This window comes from Vipera berus (assembly GCF_964194415.1).
Source record: "Vipera berus genome assembly, chromosome: 1".
NCBI classification, from domain to species: Eukaryota; Metazoa; Chordata; class Lepidosauria; order Squamata; family Viperidae; genus Vipera; species Vipera berus.
The window spans coordinates 347,983,299-348,005,568 of NC_138202.1; the positions used below are offsets into that span (position 1 = coordinate 347,983,299).

A 22,270-nucleotide genomic window follows, 5' to 3' on the forward strand; every position below is an offset into this window, starting at 1 on the left:
CAAGTCCAGAGCTTTCCCTCAATTTGTCTTTGTGTATTTCAGTAACTGAGAAGAATTTTAAGCCTTGGCAGCCTCCATCACTTTTCAGGTTACAATAGCTGAACTGGAAGACACTTGTTAAGGTTTAATGCATTCAGCAAGAAGAAGGAATTGAGATCTGGTGGATCTCATCTTTTTCATTACTATCTCTCATCTCTTGCTAGCTGCAGTGGATATTCCAAGTCTTGATCTGGAGGAGTTGTAGATAATGCACTTGTGCATGGCCAAAACAACAAAGCAACAGACCAGGGTCATCAAATCGCTTAAGATTTTTTTTTTGTCTAGTCATTCCTAGTTATAGGTAAAATGGCTGGTGGCCTAATGGTAAAGAGAGTTTAACCCTAGGTAGGGACAGATATTTCTCTCTTAAGGCACAAAGAGAAAATATCTGCTGTGAGCTTCACACATAGGCATCAGGAAGGGCATCCAGCCAGTAAAAGCTCAGCTCCATTCAGTTGCCCTGATTTTACCCGGCATTAAGGGATTACAGATTACTAGTTACAGGTACTCCTTGACTTATGATTACTCATTTAGCAACTTTTTGAAGTTGTGAAGTCTCTTCCCCCCACAAAGATACTTACCATCTGATTTTCAAGTCACAGTGACTGCACACTTGCGCACACATATACACGCACAAAATCGTGTGATCACATTTTGGATCTTTGTCAACCAGATCATTTTGATGGCTGTTTGCAGCATCCTGAGTTCACATGACTATGATTTTAGTGGGTTTTTTTTTTTGCTGATTTATGGCATTTACTTCCAGTTTCTGGCAAAATAACTTCCCTTTGGGTAAAATGGATTTGCTTAACAACTGGTGCAAAATTGCTAAAAATTGGGTCCAGTCATGTGATGCCCTGACTTAACAACCACATCTTATGACCATAATTGTGGACTCAATAATAATTGGAAGTCATGGTACAGATTTTGAAATAGTTGCCATTTAAAAAAAATAATAAAAAAATATTGTCTCATGGAGAAAGCTGACTTTGTATACAGTGTGCTCTCAATGACTAACTATTGAAGATAGCTCCAGTTTGTTCTAATACCTGGAGACTGTGTGGGGAAGAAAGGTCTTAAGTTGAATCCTGATAAGATTGAGTGGCTGTGGATGTTTGGACTGCCTGAGTCTGGAGTGATTCTGTATTTAGCTGTAATTGGAGTCTCACTTCCTATTTCAGAGCTAGTGCACAATTTGAGGGTCTTTTTGGACTTATAATGCTTACTGAAGAAGCATAAGTTTACCTATTAATGACAGTGGTGACCATACCTCAGTAGGAAGGCCCTTAAGACAATTATATATGCTTTGATCATTCATATCTAGACTACTGCAATGAACTGTAGTTGGGACTATCCTTGAAGACCACTCAGAAGCTATAGCTGATCCCAAATGCAGTAACATGGATGTGCCATGGTACACCCATGTAACACCTCTGCTGTGGGGGCTATTTTGGTTATCAGTAGACTAGCAGGCACAATTCATTGTGCTGGTTATCATCTATAAAGGCCTTGATGACAATCAACCTGCTTATTTGAGGCACTGAGGGGTCCTTGGTGCTCTGGGAGCTTGTTTGTTTTCTTGCAGATTTCATTAGCCAAACTAGGTAACATCATCAGTGCTGATCAGTGATGATGTTACCTCATTTGGGTAATGAAATGTCTGCAAGAAAACAAGCAAGCTCAGAGAGCAACAAGGACCCCTCATTTCAACCCTGAGCTACAAATATTCTCCTTTATTGGTATTTGAGGGACTGCCCATTACTTCTGCCCAAGCCATATATTCTGACTTGGCATGTTCCTGGTCCCATAAATTAAAAAGTGCCATCTGGTGGGACCCAGCAATCGGTTCTTCTGTATCATGGCACCTGTCCTCAGGACAACATTCACCATGCAATTCATATGGCTCTCACCTTGACCCTGTTTAAATGAGTTCTTAAGAGTTGGTGTCAATCTTCCGGCTGGTGAATATAGCATTAAAGAAACTCTATGGCCTTGAGGTGCCATAAGAGATAAATTTTTATTGAATACACATCCCGGCACTGAAGAAGTAAAATCAACTCTTAAGTTTCTTGCATGAAGTTCTGATTAGTTATCAATAGCTTTTCATATCCCCACCCACCATGTGTTCATGTTGGCCAATCACATTCTTTCTGTTTGTTATGGGAATGGTCCACTTCTCTGTCAGACACCTGCTTTGAATGTCCTTGGTTCTCACAGTCCATGGACGGCTTCCTGAAACTCCTGTTTCTTTCCCAGACTCCCAATCCCCCCTGTTTGTATGCCAAGTTGAACAGCTATATAGGTTAGCAAGCATCTTAGCAATTCAACTTTGACAGCTGGCTGCTCCCTAAGTCTTGGGGTACCATGGATGATGGACCCCTTTTGTGGTGCTTTGATTTTTTGTTGAGATTGTTTTTCTGGATTCTTTGTTTTGATCTTTTAAGCTGACCAGAGCTATGATTTTGTGAGTGAGTGAATAAATAAATGAGCAAATAGTCATGCTCCAGAAAATGTACTCGCATGAGTAAAATTCCCCATTTCTAAGTCTCCTTAACATGGTTCTGCTCAGCTACTTCAAAAGCTTTGCTTGGCTGTCATACACAGCTTATTAGGTGGTATTTGTTGCAGGAGTGTTGTTTATGTGAAGATAATCTAGAAAAGCTTTTGAAGCTCTATTGGCACCGAATGGATTGAGTCATCTCAATTTGTCATCTCTGGAGGCTTAAAAAATAATCGCAAGAAGGAGTGCTTTCATTGTTTTGATGCTGTACTGTCAACCCAAGCTGCTCTCACGATTGACGTTCATCTTTAAGTCACTTGTTGTAAACAAGAGTTTTATTGCATTTCTTCACATGTAATGTTTAATTTTATTACTTGCTATATTTGTACTGTATTTTTGAAAACCGCTTATGGCTTTGGCAATTTTGTTAATTATTGTTGATAAACAAGTTGGGGATGGTTGTTTTTGTTGCTTCATCTCCTCTTACAAAAGTCGGACTGTAAGTAACCTTCCGTGGTTAGCTTTTTGTGATTAGTTTTTCTGTCAGGGTGTAAAACATTAATAGAAAACCAGTCAGACTCTAGTTCATTAACTTAACATGCTAAAGTCTAGCTTCAGAGTAGGTGTAGTTTTCCCTGTTGTATCCATCATCTCTTTTTGTGTTTGATGTTTTTGTTTCCAGATACAGACTTAGGAGTTGGTACGCTAACAGAAAATGAAGATCAAGAGGCCAGGTCTTTGGCACTCCCCAAAATATCAGGATTAGAACGGAGCCAAGAGAAGAGTCAGGACAGTGGGAAAGAGCCATCACTTGACCCTGTTGTTCCTCAGGATCTTTGTCCTCAAGTTTCTCAGCCTTTGGTCCCACCTCGTTTGGAGCCACCAACAGAAGCACATTCTCCAAAGCCACCTGCTGTCCACCCTGCTCACTCTTCCTATTCAGAAGGCCCAGAGAAGCAACCAGCTTTGGAAGAGGCCCAGTTTCCCACAGTTCCTCCTTCCCAAATACAACATCCACCGAGACCTCCCTCTCCTGGGCAGCCGGCCCATCCAAACATACCACCTTCTCAGCTGCGTCCTCCCTCCCGTAGCCTTGCACAACAGCTGTCAGCTTATAACAGCAGCAGCTTAAGCCTCAACAGTTTGAGGTGAGGATCAGGCTGGGCGTTTTCCAAGCATCAGTTCATCAACTGTGTTGTAAAAGTAGAGATGTTGACATTTCTTGAAAAGGGGCCAGGCTCTTTATTTGGGTGAGTGCTGTGGGAGAGTTGGAAGACAGCCAACATTATAAATAACATCTTCTTCCATAATACAAAAACTCTGGGCCAACCCTGGAAACTGAGACTAGACAAAAAACTAAAGAGGTGCCAGTTTCCAGTACTGTTGTGTGCCAATTTAAAGGACTGAAAGTACAGCAAGGCTATTGCTGTGTCAAGTGTTAGGGAGAGGTTGTTAATCAGACAAGAAAATAAATCACAGAATAATTGGGCTGGTTTCATCCTGCTTCTGCTAATGAAACTCAAAGATGTGCAGCAATATCTCCCACAGCCTCTATCGAGTCCTTGCGCTCCTCAATTTTAGCTTTTTAGATTTTGTCTAAATTAAAAATAAATAAAGGGGAAGCTGACATGTGGCTGAGACAAGTATCAGCTTTTATCCATGCGTATTTCCAATAAAATGTCTGGGTTTCACGTAAACCCAAGAGATGTTCTTCAGAAATCAAATGGCAGGTGAATATGGCTTGTGCTTCCTTTGCAACTATGGTCCTTCCGCCTAGAAAAGGTCAGATAAGGTGAGGAGATTAAATGCCTGCTGGGGAAGGTCTCAGTTTGGCATTCTGGTAAATGAGTGACTGGTCATATCCATCAAGGCAGCCATTTTGTGAGAACGGCTATATCATGCTCTCAAAATTGCTCAAGTGACCACCCAGTCCCTCAGCTTACTTTATTACCTGAGCCTAGCCACTACAGCTTATAAAACATGGTGCATGGCAGCAGTCTTCAAACTTGGTCCTTTTATGACTTGTGGACTTCAACTCCCAGAATTCCTCAGCCAGCATGCCTGGCTGAGGAATTCTGGGAGTTGAAGTCCACAAGTCATAAAAGGACCAAGTTTGAAGACCTCTGGTGCATGGCTTGGTGTTTTGTAGAAGCAAAGGCATGATGGTTTGTAAGCCAACCAGGCTTGAACCAAGCTTTTAGCAAAAAAGAGAAGTCCAACCATAATCAGAATCGTCTGATGATAAGATGGGCGGCAAACAAATTTAAATTTAATAAATAAAAATAAAAATGTATATAATAATCTGTCCCAAGAGATGGCAAGTTTGCATTTACTCTAAATCCCGCTTTCCATCAGGACAGTTGGTATGAAGGAACCTCAGGCCATTTTTCATCGACAGCAGATTAGGCCAGTGATGGTGAACGTTTGGACTTGGTGTGTCAAAAATTGGGAAGGTGCCAACTTGGTACTGTCGAGGATCACCTGTATTTTGGGAAGAAGACCTGTTCTCTCTTTGCAGCAATGGGAGGGCTTGTGGCTCTGCCCTTCCTTTCTTGGGAACTCCTTTTTGTGCATTTGCTAACCTCTTCTTTTCTGCCTCTTTCCCACAAACAGCAGCAGCCGAAGCAGCACCCCAGCCAAGAGTCAGCCCCCTCCTCCTCCACTGCCTCCTCCACCCATAGCTCACCATCCTCCAGCATCCCCCTTTCCTCTCTCTTTACCCAATCACAGCCCTCTCCATAATTTTACACCTGCCCTCCAGCCTTCTACCCACACCCATCACCCCAATATGTTTGCCCCTCCCACGGCATTACCTCCTCCTCCTCCTCTGACATCGGGAACCTTACAAGTTCCAGGTCATCCTGCTGGCACTGCTTACTCAGGTAAGGAAGAAAGTGTAACTTTGCTGGGTCAAATGCTAGTTTCTTTGCTTGTTGTAGTCAAGGTATCAGCATCTTGCAAAGGAAACAGGTTTAAATTTATACAAACAGATTTTACGGAGCTAGGACAGGGGTCCCCAACTCCCGGTCTGTGGACCAGCACCAGTCTGCAGCATGCCAGCAAGTGGGCTGCACAAACAAAGCAAAGCTCCATCCTCGGGATGCAGGCAGTATTCAAAACCACATCTCCTCTGGTCTGCAGAAAAACCTTTCTCCATGGCACCAGGACCTCTGAGCTGGGACATATTTTATGAAGGAACTTCATAGTTCATCAAGAAGAGGGAAGGAATATGGAGCTATTTAAATTTCCTTCCTTCCTTCCTTCCTTCCTTCCTTCCTTCCTTCCTTCCTTCCTCCCTCCCTCCCTCCCTCCCTCCCTCCCTCCCTCCCTCCCTTCCTTCCTTCCTTCCTTCCTTCCTTCCTTCCTCATATCTCACAAGTGTAAAAAAGATTCAGGGCTTTGATTGCCCAGTTCATTCATGTCATTGACCTCCCATGTTATGATCCTGACCTTGTATGAACAAAACAGGGGCTAATCCACACATACAGTATCTACATTATTCTCTGGGCAATAAGGAGAATTCAGTGGAAGGAAGAGGGCCCAGGTCTTGGCTATGTTTGGGTTGGCCTTCTCCCAGTTGTTTTTACCCACTCCATACAATAAGATTTCAAGAGGCTCATGTTGAGGGGCCAGCTCTTCTTCTTTTGAGGACCTTGAAATAACATCCCTACTGAGATCTATACAGCCTCAACCTTACTGGGTTTTATGAAGGCCATCAAATCTTGACTTTTCAACAGATTTTTTTTGGGGGGTGGGGTGGGGAGGAGAGATAGATTGAATTTCTCATGCTATTCCTTTGTATACAGTTGTGAGTTGCCTTGTCCTTTATTGTTATTTTATAGATTCTGATGCATATTTTTAACCTTCTTTACAGAATTAGGCAGGCATGTTGTTCAGAGTTCGCAATGATTGGAGTGATGCATAAGATGACGTAAAGGGGGAAGGGAGAGACTTTCATGATATTGTCTTCCTTTCCAGAGCAAGATCTTCTCCGCCAGGAGCTGAACACTCGGTTTCTGGCTTCCCAGAGCGCGGATCGTGGCGCCTCGCTGGGCCCACCACCCTACTTGAGGACGGAGTTCCACCAGCACCAGCACCAACACCAGCACACGCACCAACACACGCACCAGCACACCTTCACGCCTTTTCCTCACGCCCTCCCACCAACAGCCATCATGCCAACGCCAGCACCTCCCATGGTGCGTAATCCAGGCAGAAATGTGAGGATAAGTAGCGCGCAACCTTTTTTTTTGTTGCCAAGTATATTGTGACAGCTACATATAATAATCACAAGAGCAAAGATCTTTGTGAAGTCATGGGAGAAAAGGCTGAAAGGTTCTGGAATGTTCCCCTTTGCAGTGGGGAGGGGGCCCGGGGTAGAGGGATTCTGTGTATATAGATCCTGCAGCCCAGATCTGGTGTTCCTAATTTAATAAGTAACTTATCCTTTCCTTTTTGGAATCATGAGAACATCAGTCACACTGATGTGCAGAGAAATCCCATCTTTATTGCCTTTAAATAAAGATTTAAATAGATCTGAAACTCTGGGGGAGGGGGGAAATGAGTGAATTGTCAGTCTTTCTTTCACTCTGCTTTATTCTATGGTATTACTTAAAAGGTAGAAAGTTCTCAGTTGTGGTTTTTCTGTATTTAGGCCCTAATCTATCTCTGTATTTATCTCTATCATTCTATTGTTGAGAGCCAGGCAGCATACATATTTAATAAATTATTAAATTTAAATTGCACATAGATTATTAAATTTAAATTCATAATAAATCATCTCCCAATTTTCATCACTCTGATCAGAAACTCCATTTGGATTAGTGTTAACATAATTAGAATTATCACAGAAATGAGTGAAAAATAGCAGATAGATGTTAGCAGGCTGGGTAGAATTTTCAATCTCAACACTATTACTACAGATAGTCTTTGACTTACAACCACAACTGAGCCCAAAATATATGTTCTTAAGTGAGACATTTGTGAAGTGAATTTTTCCCCATTTTACGATGATTCACGCCACAGTTGTTAAGTGAATCATTGCAGTTGTTAAGTTAGTAACACGGTTGTTAAGTGAATCTGGCTTCCCCCATTGACTTTGCTTGTCAGAAGGTCGCAAAATGTGATCACATGACTCCAGGACGCTGCAACTGTCACAATCGTGAGTCAGTTGTCAAACATCTGAATTTTGATCATGTGACTATGGAGATGCTACAATGATTGTAAGTGTGGAAAATGGTCCTAAGTCACTTTTTTCAATGCCGTTGTAACTTTGAATGGTCACTAAATAAACTATTGTAAGTCAAAGACTACTTGTACTACTGCTCTTACCACTACTGTTACTATTTAACAAAAAACAACCCCTACTTGCTGTCTTCCTAAACCAAATCCAGCAAAATTGAAGATGCTGTAAAATGATGAGTGAGGGTTGAAATGTTAACGTGAAAGAGCAACAGAATGTTTAATCCAGGGGTAGGCAACCTTGGCTCTTTTATGACTTGTGGACTTCAACTCCCAGAATTCCTGAGCCGGCATGGCTCAGTATAGAAACCTCTCCCTTTCTCCTCAGCATGGTTGGCTCAGGAATTCTGGGAGTTGAAGTCCAAGAGCCAAGGTTGCCTACCCCTGGTCTAATCCTTGCTTGTTTTATTTAATATCTGAAATTTTATTACCTGTGTTTTCCTTGATCTGTTTTTCTTTATGACTGTTGATTCCTGATCCTTCTTATCTCCAGGAATATTGTTTGTGTGTGTGTTTTTTAAATAATGTTTTCTGATGTGGTTTATATTGAGGGGCATCTTAGGTAGGGTTTGTGTGTGTATGTGTGTGAAGCATTAAAAAAAATCAAGACAGGGACTACAAGTAGCAATTGAAGCCCTGTTCTTTTTTAACATGCTTCGTGAAATATACATAAAAAGGTGGTTCTTTGATACTGTGGCTATGGCTACCATCTTGAGTTTATTATCCTTCTAACCTCCATCAATATCTATAAAATATCTATAAAAAGTGATGGCTGAACTGTTAGATAGGGTAACATTCAAAACTCTTCATGAAATGAAAGGATTTCCCCTGACACATGTAATCAGTTTGTATTTCAATCCTTTTACAGTTTGACAAATACCCTACAAAAGTAGATCCTTTCTACCGTCACAGTGTGAGTTCTCACTATTGCATTAAAATGATTTTAATTGCTTTTCTTCCATGAGTTCATATCACTGTTCAGTCACTGATAGAACATCCAGTTTTATGTGTCATTCCTTCACCTCCATTCACTATAAAAGGCACCTGTCACCAGTATTGTCAGTTGCTTTAGTTGTTGCCTCACTGTCTTTTCTAAAGAAGTAGAATCTTCTCCTTTTTAAAAATGGCAATGTCTTTTTTTCCTCAACAATTCTAGTTTTTTCATAACGAGGCTGGGTATTCAGTGGATTTACAGAGTCTCCCTTATTATTATAGGCTTTCTTATAGCAATAGTACTTAGGCTCATATACCGCTCTCTTTGTAGCATTCTCTAAGTGGTTTACAGAGTCAGTATATTCCCATCCCCCCCAACAATCCAGGGCCTCATTTTACCGACCTCAAAAGGATGGAAGACTGAGTCAGCCCTGAACTGGTCAGAATTTCCTGGCAGTCGGCAGAGTTGCTCAGTGGGTTAGGATGCTGAGCTTGTCGATCAGAAGGTCGGCAGTTTGGCGGGTCAAATCCCGAGTGCCGCGTAACAGAGTGAGCACCTGTTACTCGTCCCAGCTTCTGCCAACCTAGCAGTTCGAAAGCACGTAAAAATGCAAGTAGAAAAATAGGGACCACTACAGTGGGAAGGTAACAGCTTTCCATGCGCCTTTGGCGTCTAGTCATGCCGGCCACATGACCATGGAGACGTCCTCAGACAAGTGCTGGCTCTTCGGCTTTGAAACGGAGATGAGCACCGGCCCCTAGAGTCGGAAACGACTAGCACGCATGTGCGGGGGAACCTTTACCTTTACCTTTACTGCATTTTAACCACTGCATCATCTTATTCACTCCAGGGTGATTGTAATCTTGCAGTTTGATATGGCAATAAAGATGAGAGAGCCCCATTCACACGTGTAAATAGAATCCTGTGTTTATTAATCTTTTAGTATCTGCAGTGATTTATGCAGATGCAGTGCATACGTCTATGCCTCATAATTGAGATGGAAATAAGTTTTAATTTGACTTTAAAACAAAACAACCCAAATTGAAACACTGGCTATGGGACAATGGGACAGACTGAGCCTTGGCAAGGTTGTGTAGATTCAAAGGCCAACTAAACCCGCTGAATAATCATCTTTAGCTTTGGATGGAGTTGTGCTACCCATAAGGGAGCTGGCTTGCAATTAGGTGTGTGTGTGTGTGGGGGGGGGGGGTCGTATTGGACTCACAACTTCTGTTTCTTATGATCAGATTTATAAATTACAGATGGGGTGCCAATTGCACCAATTCCTGGATCAGGGAGCTTTGTGTACAGTTAATTCCTACCCTGTCACCTCACAGCTGGATTACTGCAATTCATTGTATAAAAGACTGTTTTTAAAGACCGTAATTTTATTTTAATGTATTTATTGTTTGATATAATCCAGTCAAAACTGGTTGGAATATAATCCTGAAAAAAATAGTTGAATTAATCAAAGCTGTAAGATTAAAAGGCTGAATCTATTAAATAGCACCTTATTTAAATGCATCCTAACTGATGGATTTTAGTTAATAACCCAAAGCAGAGAACTATTATGGTCTAAATTTGCTTTTTACATTTTGTATTTTTGATCAGTATGTGCTTTTTTTTTTTTTACTAAAATACACTGTGTAATTAGAAAATCACTATTGTGTTCAAATGTATTTGTTTTCTCTGCTGAGAGTGTAGAATTGGGCAATAAAAAAGCAAGCAACCCAAATCAAGAATATAATTTAATCTTGACATAGGATTATTAAGGTGCATAAAATCATAACAGAAGACTCCTTTAGATCATCTAGTCCAACCTCCTATTCTATGGAGGAATCCAATTTTGTTAATATCTTATATGGGAACTGTTTAATACATCAGTTTAATGCATCAAAATTGCAAGTTTGAATGCATTTTTCAAATTCCTGAGTGTATGTATTGATCAACCCACTGGGGGATATATTCCTATCATTTGCCCTACCAAGGAAATAATTAAGCTTCACATTCAAGTAACACTTTTAATTTACCATATAGATAAAGGGCTATATGACCATAGTGGTCAATGTCCTGACTGTCAAAGAATTTGCAGACAGTTATACAAATCTCTACCTACAAGCTCCACCATTATGATTCAAAGGACCTGACAGTTATATAAATGCTATAAATAAATAAAGTTAATCAGTTCATGATAAGGAAGTATAAAAAGGGAAAGGGGAGAAAGACTCCATCCCAATTTTTGTTGGGAATATATCAGCTATACGTTGGGAAATATTTTCAGTCATTGGAATTTTTGCAACCTATTTCCTTTCTTTTTAATCAGTTTTTTTTCCTTCTGAAAAGACAGTGGAAAAAGGAAATTTCTTCTAGTTTTAGGCAGAGGTCAAGAGCCTGAGAACAATCCAGACTTAAAGATTTCAATAACTACTCATTGAATTAAAGTTTAGAACATCCAAATTAGCAGGAACCACTGAAGACATTCCAAGACAGGTGTTGCTTGAGCATTATTTAATTTCAGCGGAGAGCTTTAGAGTTGATACTGTTGTCCTGTCTGTCAACTTTGCCCTGGTTTGGAGCACGAGATGTGAGATCCTTCTTGCTTGATTCCCAAGAATGAATTTGATCTGTTGGGATGAAGCCGAGATGGAGTGTAAAGAACAGTAATGTCATTGCCATGATGGTCATTTTGTTGTTAACAGCCAATGGGCAATAACATTGCTGGGTCTCTCCATCTTTTTGAATGGCACATTATACAGAAAATTAAATGTTACAGGCATTGGAGTCTTTAAAGATGCTCATTAAAACGTGATTTCAGTCCGAGAGCCTTGACTGACTTAATGACTTCTTAAAGCTTTCAGTTTCAATATCAGCTAATCTTGGAAATATTTTCTGCATCGTTGGACATTTTGTGCTGAAATGAACCACATTAAAACAGTACAGAGCTATCAACAGGAAGAGAGAGAGAGCCAGGTAGCTGCACTTAAATCAGTATGTTTTCCTAACGAAGTTAACTGCAAAAGGGGTTGAGGATTTTGGAGTATATAGGGAATAAGAATTGCCGCTTTTTGAGTTTTTGTGTTTAGAAGGCATGGCAGTTTCACTTTTGCCTTGAAGTTGCATTGGAAGTTTCCAAAAGAATGTTATTTTCTTGAGCTTATTTCTGGTATAGCTGTATTATTTTGGCTTAGTAGTGTATCATTGTTTCTTGGGTTCAGATCCCTGGTCTGTAAAATAGGAAAGATGTTATCCTATCTTTCATACCAGCATGTAATGAAATGAGTTAATGTTTCAGCCGAATTAAAAGTTTTGCTTGGCTAGGAATTTAATAGTGACCACGTTCTTATTTACTTGTCCTGCTTCTTTTCAATTACCAACATATTAGCAATCCATACCAGCTCATGCAGCATTGCAATTATATTTGAGCTAAATGCAAAGTATAAAGAAGCAAGCTTTAATGAACACAGTTCCTCTCAAAATTGTGCTTTTTAATGATACATTCTTTCCTTTTGTAAATGGGGAAGAGCAACTCATCAGGTAGAGTGGGGGTAGTATAATTGTTTTGGTGATGATGAAGTTATCCATTTAAACGTGTCTGACTCTTCACAATTCTAAGGGCTAGGTCTTCCAATCTTGCAATACTTTTTTGAATTGTTCTATGTTCTGGCTGGTGTCAGCTTTGATGGTGTCCAGCCACCATGTTTTTTGGGGCCTGGTTTCCTTTTACTGCTAATTTTTCCCTGCATAATTGCTTTCTCCAGTGAATTCCTCCGCATGACATGGCCAAAATAATGTAGTTTTGTGATTTTGCCTTCCAGTGACATGTCTGGTGTTATGCACTCTAGTACTTGCTTGTTGGTCCCCTTTTCTGTCCAAGGAATTATTCTTTTATCTGGGGATATTTTCACGTACAAGATAGGAGCAAAATGTGGATTGCATGAGTCCCAGCAATATTCATTTTGTATCCTCCAGTCTATATACAATCCCCTTCCCCCATAGGCTTTTGTTGTTGTTGTTGTGGAGTTGGGGATGCAGCTTAAGGGTTTAAGTCACACTCACTGGGAAATAAGTAATGGTCCTTAGAGTCAGTTCCAACTCCTAATCACTATAGTTTTCTTGGCATTGCAGTTTTCTTGGCTATGCTTTTCAGAAATGATTTGTCTCTGCTTTCTTTCTAGGGTTGAGAAAAGGACTGGCCCAATGTTGGCTTTTATGCTTAAGGCAGAATTAGAACTCACAATTCCTTAGCATCTAGTCCAACACCTTTAATTACTAGACCAAACTAGTTTTTGGGATATAAATATAGCAAACAAAAAAAGACTCCTGCTTCCACCGACTTTTCAGATAAGACCATTGGAATGCCAAGTCTCGAGTGGCATTTGAGATTATGAAATTATGCAGTCTTGAAATAGGAATAAAAAGGGATCTTGTAGCCCTCTTATCTAATATTGAAGTACATCTTCCAATTTCTTTTCTACACTTTGGCCATGATGGCTGGGCTATAAGATGCTGTAATCCAGGAACATCTGGAAGGGATTGGAAGTTCCCACTGCTGGCCTAGCATGTAGGTTTTCAGTTAAGAAAACTAGAGAGCAATGTTGATAGTGCAGCCAGTCAATGAATCCATGCTAAGTTGCAAAATCTTGTTGAAGTTCATATAGGGTTTAAGGCATTAGATTAAGAGAAACCCAAGTTCAAATCCTGCTTCAGCCATAGAATTTGGCTGGGTAACTGGGCCAATCCTGCTCAATTCACTGGATTACTGTTATGGGAATACAATGAAAGGACACTGCTTTGCAAGCTCACATTTATTCCTGGAGAACATATGGGATATAAATCTAATGAATCTCCAAAATGTATTTATTTATAACATTTATATGCCACTTCCAAGCCATGGTTATGCTTGGACTCTCAAATCTCATGTTACCTTCATTCCCAAGCACTTGAAAGCAGGACAAGAAGTACTGTGTGGAAACTAATCAAGGAGAGAACCAATCTAGAACTTTCTTGACAGTAACAGCACTTAATCAGTGGAATGGCTTGGCTTCAGAAGTTGTGGTTGCACCAACACTGGAGGTTTTTCAGAAGAGACTGGACAGTCATTTGTTTGGAATGGTATAGGGCAGGGGTAGGCAACCTTGGCTCTTTTATGACTCGTGGACTTCAACTCCCAGAATTCCTGAGCCAGTTGAAGTCCACGAGTCATAAAAGAGCCAAGGTTGCCTACCCCTGGTATACGGTCTCCTGCAGTGCAGGGGTTTGGACTAGAAGACCTCCAAGATCCCTTCCAACTCTGTTATTCCATTATTCTGTTCTGTTATTCATGTCCCTATTTATACAAAGCTTCCACGTTACATAGATAGGATTGCAAGTAATGCTATTACATTTCCCAACTGTGTCTTTTGCAGACAATTAGGTAATTATTAAAGGGGTGGAAGAGAAACTGAGATATTATTACTTTGTATGCTCAATGTGATGATATACTATATTACACTAATAATGTTGGAACGCAATATACTTTTCATTTTTGCATATAATGCTTGAATTCTGTGCTCTTAATTGCATTTTAATGGTGGGGGAAGAGGGAACAAGAATCCTGGAACTTGTAACAATTTCTTCCCCGTCTTCAATTAAACAGCAATTTTTGCCAAGTCTCATATAAAAAAAACACCCTTCCTTTCCTTTTCCAATATATAGAAAACTGGGGAAGAGATTGTTTTCTAAAATACTTTTAAGTTCAAAATCAACTGTGCTTTTCGCAGTGGCAAAAGACATATTTTGGATAAAGATGGTCTCGGGTTCAGTTTCCTGAGTCTCCAAGTATGGATGGGAAATTCTGAAGACAGTGTGGATGGTCATCTTAGACAACAGGAGTGTGCAAAATTTGCCAGTCATGGACCAGAAACATTTTTTTAAAAAAAAATAAGTTAGTTCCCTCCTGAATTTTCCTACTTCTATTTTAATCAATCCTGCAACCATTAAGTTGAATTGTATTGTACTTACCAAATATCAGCAGTCATTAAAAAGATGCCTGGAAGTTGATTGAAAAGTCTTTGGGGCTAGTACTGAAAGTTGCATGCCATGATTTCAGTGCTGTGTCTAATGCAATTGACAATGAGATCCTCTTTCTGCACTAGCTCCTTTCCCCTTGCTTACATATTTTCCATAACACAAGACTGCAGAGATAATTGGCCTTTTTATATCTGCTATAGTTCTGCCTTGTGATGCATTCACTCAGCCGAGTTCTTTTCTCTGTATCAATCATCTCTCATCTTGCATGTCATAAATGCTCTGCGTAACCTTTTGCTGTCTTCGTTGTCATTTCTTTGTGGGTTTATCATTTCCTCCTTTGCCTAGTACTTGACAGATTAACAAGCTTTAGTGGTCCTTCATGGATTTTTTTTTTACACAGTCAGTTCACCGACTCATCCATGCTTGTATCTCTTTTGCTTTCTTGTAAATTAAAATGGCAAGACTTGTATATTAAAAAAAGGAAAAAAAAAGTCAGTAGTCTCTTTTTAATACTGATGTCTTTCTGCCACAGTTATTCCACTCCTATCCTCCTGCTGTATCTGGGATCCCTCCCATGATACCTCCAACTGGTCCTTTTGGCTCGCTGCAAGGAGCGTTTCAACCGAAGGTAAACATAGACTGTATAGTGTGAACTATATTGCTTAGGTGTTTGTGTTGTATGTGCCCATTCTTTTTTGCAGAGGGGGTGTGTGTCTAATGGTAGTCTTTTACATTGTCTTGGAGATGGCTGCAATAGACTGATTGAGGAAGCCTACACGTTGGCAGACAAACAAAACTCATTTGCACAACCTGGCCTGCCTTTTTCTGTCTTGGCGTAACTGCTTGGTACTTACTGCAGCAGTCTCCTATTTTTCTTGAGAAAGCCTTTACTTAGCATCTCCTCCCTTAAATCTGGACAATGAGATGGATAGGATACCCATAGTATGGATGTAGAGGCTATTTAAAAAAGTAAAGAATGTTGCAAATTTTTTTTAGCAGCGGATAAAAAATTAGTTGGAAGAAATATTACGACAAAAAATTGATTTAAAACCAGAAATCTTTTTATTAGGGATTATTAACGATAATCTCAGTAAAGCATCTCTCTACTTCTTAGTACATATCTTAACCGCAGCAAGACTGGCATATCCCCAAAAATGGAAAAGAAAGGAAACACCCACTGAAGAAGAAATAATAGATAAAATTTTATCCTGCGCTGAAATGGACAGGTTAACCCTAGAGATTAAAAATAAGAACGAAACGGAGTATTATGAAATTTGGCAAAATTTGTACAATTGGTTAGAGTTAAGGAGGATCGCTGAGATGAACATTGTTTGATTGGTTGATAATGTAAGGATTTCTTATTAGCATCTATATAATGGACATAATTGAAAGATATGTAAATATAACGCTGAGGACTGTATGACAGTTTACTAAAAAAAAACCCGACAGATGTTATATGTACAGTTTGTTATACTCGGTCCTGTTATAGACTGTATTTTAGGTTTTTGTTATTTCTTTCTGTAACATAAGACAATACTAATAGTAGTGTTGTAGCTAGGGAAGTTGAATCACGTCCACTTTTGTTTTTAAATGTATATTTAATAAAACTTTCTAAAAAAAAGTAAAGAATGTAATTTAAGGAAATATAGGTAGTCCTTGACTTACAACAATTCATTTAGTGACTGTTCAAAGTTACAATGGCACTGAAAAAAGTAACTTGTGACCGTTTTTCACACCTACAACCCTTGCAGGAGCCCCATGGTAACGTGATCAAAATTAAGACACTTGGCTACTGACTCATATTTATGACGGTTGCTGTTTCCCAGGGTCATCATTTGCAACCTTCTGACAAGCAAAGTCAATGGGAAAACCAGATTCACTTAACCGTGTTACTAACTTAACAACTGCAGTGATTCACTTAACAGTGGTCGCAAGAAAGGACAAGAAATGGGCAAAACTTACTTAACAAATATTTCACTTAGCAACAGAAATTTTGGACTCAATTGTAGTCATAAGTCAAGGATTACCTGTAAATATTATAGTGTCACCTCTGGGCCATTTTAGATTTGAGTGGGTGACTAAGAAAGCAATTTGTCACCCATTTAGAGAAGTAGCCTAAGTTATATTTTAAAACCAACTTTTTTTAAAAAAAGTGAGAGAAAGTATAATCTTTCTAAACTCTAGATAGTCTCATGCAAAAGTAGTAAACATACAGAGGAAATGGGGCTGTTAAAATCTCAGACATTGTCTTAAAAGAATTCTGAAACTATAATTACACAAGAAAAGATGAAATTTGGAGCAAATTATTAGGGGAGGAGTGCAATGGCTCAGTGGATAAAGACAGCTGAGCTTGTCAGGTGGAAAGCTGACAGCCCGGGTTCGAGATCCGAGCGCCACATGACAGGGTGAGCTCTCATTATTGGCTCCAGCTCCTGCCCACCTAGCAATTCGAAAGCATGTAAATGCAAGTAGAGAAATAGGTGCCACTTTGGTGAGAAGGTAACAAGTGTTCCATGTACTTCAGTATATAGTCATGCTGGCCACATGGCCACATGGAAATGTCTTCAGAGAATGCTGGCTCCCTTGGCTAAGAAACCAAGATGAGCACCAGCCTCTAGAGTCAGAAATGATGGAGAAAGAAAACCTTTACCTTTACATGAAGTGTCATGGATCTGCTGATATTTTGAGAGGGGGACTCAAAGCAGAGATGTCAATCATATAGACTTCACCCAACCTGAAGTTTGCAGAGATTAAAAAAAAAGTAATTAACATGGCCTAACAACCTTGGTTGAATTCTTTTCAGAGAGATATTTTAAACATCCATTGCCTCTTAAGTTGAATGAGGTGGGCATTGATAATCTTCCTTACCTTGGCTTTCATGTGTTGAGGCATGACTCTTTCCAATGATTTGAATATTGGATCTCCATTTCTCAGTGAATGGGAGGACTCACCCAAACTTGTCTGGACATTCTGTACAGTTTAGAGGTGGGATGAATTTGGAGAGCAAAAAAAAAGGGGGGGGAGGCTATTTAATTTGGGATTTGTTTTAGCCATGGTTTGTAGAATGAACCAAGAATAGTATATCGGTCCACACATATCCTTGCCAAGATTACAAATAAAATGGTTGGGTTTTCATAACTTACTATGCTAAAAGGAACTAAACAAAATTATGGTTTTGGTGTGTGAATTAAATCAGAGGGAAGCCTAAGGCTTCACACTATAAGTGCAGGAATATGAATGAGAAGATGACAACTTAGAAGTGGTGATGAGATCTTCAGACAAGCTTTCAAAGCTTTCCAATTACTGTAAACTTTGTATGTTAGATATTTTATTTCTTTGTATGGAGCATTTTGTGTGGGGGGGAGGGGTGGATATATATGTACAATGGAAAATTATCTTTTCAGCAGTGTGTTTTAAATCTACACTTTTTCAGCATGAATCCACAGCTACGTTTGCTCAGTGTGAACACCAGCCCCACTAACGGTGATTTAGGCTGCTTAAATATGTAGATTATGGCTCGTTAGCAAAGGCCTTCATATGTATGCTAATCAGTCTGTTAAGAATCCATTTGAGTTAAATCATCCATGGCATTGTAGATGGTTTGTTTTCTGAATATATTTTTTTTAAGAAAGTAATTCCTTAACTGAGGATTTTCTCTTGATTTCAGGATCAGTTTCTCTTATGAAAGAAGAGTCTTGCAACTTAGGGTGGAAATACTTGATTTTCCCAATGCACACCTGTGTCCATGGGTTGAAATCAGATGCTGCAGTTAGAAATAGGGGATAGGGAAGGAAACAAAATGGGAAAGATCAGCCTTTAAATCATCACCGCTCACATTGTAAAATCATGCCACTTCAGTCTATTTAAAATGTATATTTTATTTATTTATAAAATTTGGCTGCCCATTTAACCACAGGATAACTCTGGGTGGCCTACATCCATAAAGTATACTTTATATGTTATATTTAGTGTGTATGTATGTGTGTGTGTGTATGTATATATATATATATATATATATATATATATATATATATATATATATATATATATATATATATATATATATATATATATATATATATATATTACAGTGTGTATTATATACACTAAAAACATAAAAGACGTTAAAAGAAGCCAATTTTCATGGATGGTTTAAAAAAATGTGGCTCAAGTTTCAGCCATTTTCTTTTTCTAAAAATATATATCTAATTTTCCTTACTCAGATAATAGAATTTTAAAGCAAAAGCTGGATCCAGCAAGGCTGGGGGAAATTAGCTGATGGACAAGTTGGTCTTTGTCCAAGATGGACATTGAAAAGACACTGAAGCAGTACTTCGACTTCCCCAAATTGCAGAACATCTCCATAAACTTTGAGAACGGAGTTGGAGACTCTTCAAGGCGGTTTCATCTCTGATGAGATGATCTCACTGAAGCAATGGGGGGGTTTATCTGTGAGCTTCCTCCCTTTCCAAAACTGATTATATTTAATTAGGTGCATGTTTAAATAATATATGTTTCATGTATGTTACATGTGACATTTGCAGACTTCCAATCCTATTGATGTTGCAACAAGGCCTGGAGCTCTTCCCCATACTCTCCTACAGAAGGATCCCAGGGTAAGTCCTGTGAAGTTGCAGCTTCTAAAAAGGAAAAGCAAAACAAAACATGGAAATACCGTTTTTTTTTAAAAAAATATCCAAACCAAATTAAAGAAAGAAAACTATAGGTTAGTCCTTGACTCACAACCGCAGTTAGACTAGTATTTCTGTTGCTATGTGGTGCGGTAGATAAGTTGCATGAGTCTCACCTGATTTTATGTCCTTTTTTTGCCATGGTTGTTAAGTGAACCACCTGGCCGTTAAGCAGCTCCGACGTCTCACATTCCGTTCAGGCATTTTATTCAATGCTTTCTGTGCCCTTTGATAATGTGGGTCCCGAATCGGCGCTAAATCGCATTGGCTACTAATTCCTGTGAATCGTTTATTCTGCCCGACCACAAATGGGTGAATTAATGGAACTGGAAAAAAATAATTGTACAAGATTTGTGAGTAATCTGTCATTCTATCCCTGGGAACATCAAGATAATAGCATCAGACTGAAGTTATATATCTTGGGGGGCTCCCAAGGGGATTAGTTGCTTCAGCACAGGCTTCGTAATCCTCTTGGGCACTACAGCTAGTCCTCAACTTACAACAGTTTAGTGACTGTTTGAAGTTACAATGGCACTGAAAAAAGAGACGACCAATTTTCACATTTACGACCGTTTGCAGCATCCCCATGGTCACCTGGCAACTGATTCATATTTATGACGGTTGCAATGCTTTGGGGTCATGTGATCAGCATCTAGGACCTTCTGAAAAGCAAGGTCAATGGGGAAACCAGATTTACTTAACAACCGTCTTACTGAGTTAGCAACTGCAGTGATTCACTTAACAACCGTGGCAAAAATGGGGCAAAATTCAGGTAACAAATGTTTCGCTTAGCAACAGAAATATTGGGCTCAATTGTCATAAGTCAAGGACTACCTGTACCATCCTTTCTGGATTCTTGGCCTATAAAGCCAGTGCTGTAAATGTAGAATGAGATATGGTTGTACTTCTGAGTCTTTAGCTTGCTATCGTACTGCTCAGAATAACAAAGGGAGCTTGGAAGTCTTCTAGTCCAACTCCTTGTTCAAGCAGGAGATCCTATATCATTCTGGACAAATGATTGTTCAATCTCTTCTTAAAAACCTCCAGTGGGGCACTCACAACTTTTGGAGGCAGGTTGTTCCACTGATTAATTGTTCTGAGCATCAGGAAATTTCTCCTTAGTTCTAGGTTGCTTCTCTCCTTGATTAATTTGCACCCATTGATTCTTTTCCTACCTTCAGATGCTTTGGAGAATAGGTTGACCTCCTCTTCTTTGTGGCAGCCCCTTACTTTTGGAACACTGCTATCACGTCACACCTAGTCCTTCTTTTCATCCTAATACTTCTCACTGTCTATGCAGCGAGTGCTGTTGACTTCACACAGATACATAGACGTTCCATCTCATCAGGAATGTCCATTCCTAAGAAGTCCAGTTCTATGGGGGATGGTCAGTTGGATGGTCACAGGCATTTAAAGTTAGAATATGGTATTGCTGGCAAATCCAGCATTGGCACCTGTGCTTTGTTTTTCATATGTTGGCCCCACGCCCCCCAAAAAACATAAATAAGGTTTATAGAATGAAATAACAGCCTGAAAAAGGGCAAGTAATTACTTGAGCTTCCATGAATTCCTTCAAAAAGGAATCAAAGCTCTCTAATAATATGAATCAATTCTTGGGTATTTGAACATCACTTCATCAGAGTTCAGCACAGTTTAATCCCAATGAAGTGTGTGCAGCCAAAAGGAATTATGATCAGAAAGTTCTAAAAAGAAATTCAATTATATCATAGCCTCAAGACCCTAGCCTGTGCTAAGAGCCCTCCGAATGAGAGTTTCCTTCATAAGTCATAAATAGTGCTGACCGTAATACAGCGCATTCTTAAATTTCTGAAACTGATGCAATAAAATCAGCTCCAAAGATCCATTCGAATTTAAATAGGCCGCTATGAACGCAATAATTTGATTTTCTCTAGATTGCATTTTATATCCTTACCCATTTTCATAACTTCAGGCATTTGATGCTGATTGTTGTTTAGTTAATCACTGAACCTGTCTGTCATTGCAGTTTCTAGACTCTGGAGAAAAGAGGAGAAAACTAGCATATGCTGAAAGTTGATCTAAGCTGGCAGAGAAGCCGGGGGTGGGGAAGGGGGGTTAGCACTGATGATTATTTTCTATATTGGCATTTTCTTCCTTGGTGAAAAACCATCTCTTAACACCTGAGATTATTCCCAGTACTATTTTTCATTCATCTTGAATTTTAGAATGGAATGACTCCAAGGTGCTTCAAGAGAAGGGGATGGGTAGGAAATACAAATTAGCAATTCTTTATGGATAATTCAGCTGCTTCTCAGATGCATTCTCCCTTTTTATCTTCCTGAGCTTATGCTTAGCCTGAAACCCAAAGTCAATTATTTCCTTTTCAGTGTTGAATGAATGATGCAGCTCCAGGACAAACTATTACTTTGGAGACATGTTTCCTAGGAAGTTGACTATCTGTCAGAATGATATATGTGATCGCTTGCCCCTAGGCTCTCAGACTAGAGAGAGAGTGATATTAAATTATGTTATCTCCACATGTATGAGATTTTACCTGAGGAATTTCTCAGTTCTTAACGATGTAGATCTTGTGTGGTGTCTTTATTTATACTGACCACCAAGAGGCAGTACAGGATTAGAGTCATGCTCTGCTGAGATTGTTCAATTCCATATAAAGAACGATTGCTGGAATTGGGTATGTCTAGTTTAATGAAAAGAAGGACTAGGGGTGGCATGATAGTCTTCCAATGTCCAAGGGGTTGCCACAAAGAAGTGGGGGGTCAACCTATTCCCCAAAGCACCTGAAGGCAGGACAAGAAGCTATGGAGGGAAACTAATTCAGGAGAGAAGCAACCTAGAACTAAGGAGAAATTTGCT

The 22,270-nt window shown here is 39.5% G+C and overlaps 1 protein-coding gene across 1 annotated transcript in view; it reads left to right on the plus strand.

The window, feature by feature from the left end:
- LOC308659525 (autism susceptibility gene 2 protein-like) overlaps window positions 1-22,270 on the plus strand; it is a gene marked incomplete at its 5' end in the record, with an annotated part of 101,766 nt that overhangs the window by 53,935 nt on the left and 25,561 nt on the right. The window contains 5 exons of the mRNA XM_081313185.1: window positions 3,222-3,687; window positions 5,153-5,421; window positions 6,518-6,738; window positions 15,256-15,351; window positions 19,268-19,339. Of these exons, the coding sequence (XP_081169311.1) occupies window positions 3,222-3,687; window positions 5,153-5,421; window positions 6,518-6,738; window positions 15,256-15,351; window positions 19,268-19,339 (1,124 nt within the window). The remainder of the gene's footprint in view (window positions 1-3,221; window positions 3,688-5,152; window positions 5,422-6,517; window positions 6,739-15,255; window positions 15,352-19,267; window positions 19,340-22,270) is intronic.